At 58.1% G+C, this 695-nt stretch overlaps 1 protein-coding gene across 1 annotated transcript in view; it reads right to left on the reverse strand.

The window, feature by feature from the left end:
• Nucleotides 1-479: 479 nt before the first annotated feature.
• MEPCE (methylphosphate capping enzyme) overlaps nt 480-695 on the reverse strand; it is a 25,644-nt gene continuing 25,428 nt past the window's right edge. The window contains exon 5 of the mRNA XM_014962219.1: nt 480-592. Within this exon, the coding sequence (XP_014817705.1) occupies nt 480-592 (113 nt within the window). The remainder of the gene's footprint in view (nt 593-695) is intronic.

Raw genomic sequence — 695 nt, forward strand, 5'->3', positions numbered from 1 at the left:
TTGGGGAGGGGAGAGGTTAATTGGTGTTATCAGGGTCAATTATGAGGGGTCAGAGGTAATTAAGAGATAATAAGGTTTAATTTGGACGAGGTTATGATTAATTAAGAGGGGGTCAGGCCTAATTAAGGGAGAATCGCGGCTAATTGCAGAGGGCTCATGGTTAATTAAGTGGCCTCGTGCTTAATTTGGGGACAATTATGGTTACTTAACAAGAAAGCTAATTAAGCAGGGGGGAGGGGGGAGATGCTCCTGGCAGAGGCGGGACTCGAACCCGGGTCTCCATGTGGGCCCCGCCATCTTGGTGAGGTCAATAGGACCCTGGGCGCCGCCATCTTGTGTGTGGATAGGGTAATCGTGCCCGCGGGCGCCATCTTGGTGAGGTCAACAGGAGGCTCCTGCGAGCCGCCATTTTGGTGAGGTCGGGGAGACGCCATCTTGTTGAGGTCAGGGTCCGCTCGGGGGTCGCCATCTTGGTGAGGTCAACAGGAGGCGCCAGGGAGCCGCCATTTTGGTGAGGTCGGGGGAGGCGCCATCTTGTTGAGGTCAGGGTCCGCCAGGGGGCCGCCATCTTGTGCGTGGCAGCGGGCGCCGTCTTGGGGAGGGCAAAGCCCATCGATGAGGGGGCGTGGCTATAGCCGGAAGAGGCGTGGCCGGGGGGCGTGTCCATGAAGCGGGGGGGACACCCCAAAAACGCA

Source organism: Calidris pugnax, unplaced genomic scaffold (assembly GCF_001431845.1).
Source record: "Calidris pugnax isolate Ruff unplaced genomic scaffold, ASM143184v1 scaffold1641, whole genome shotgun sequence".
Taxonomy (NCBI): Eukaryota; Metazoa; Chordata; class Aves; order Charadriiformes; family Scolopacidae; genus Calidris; species Calidris pugnax.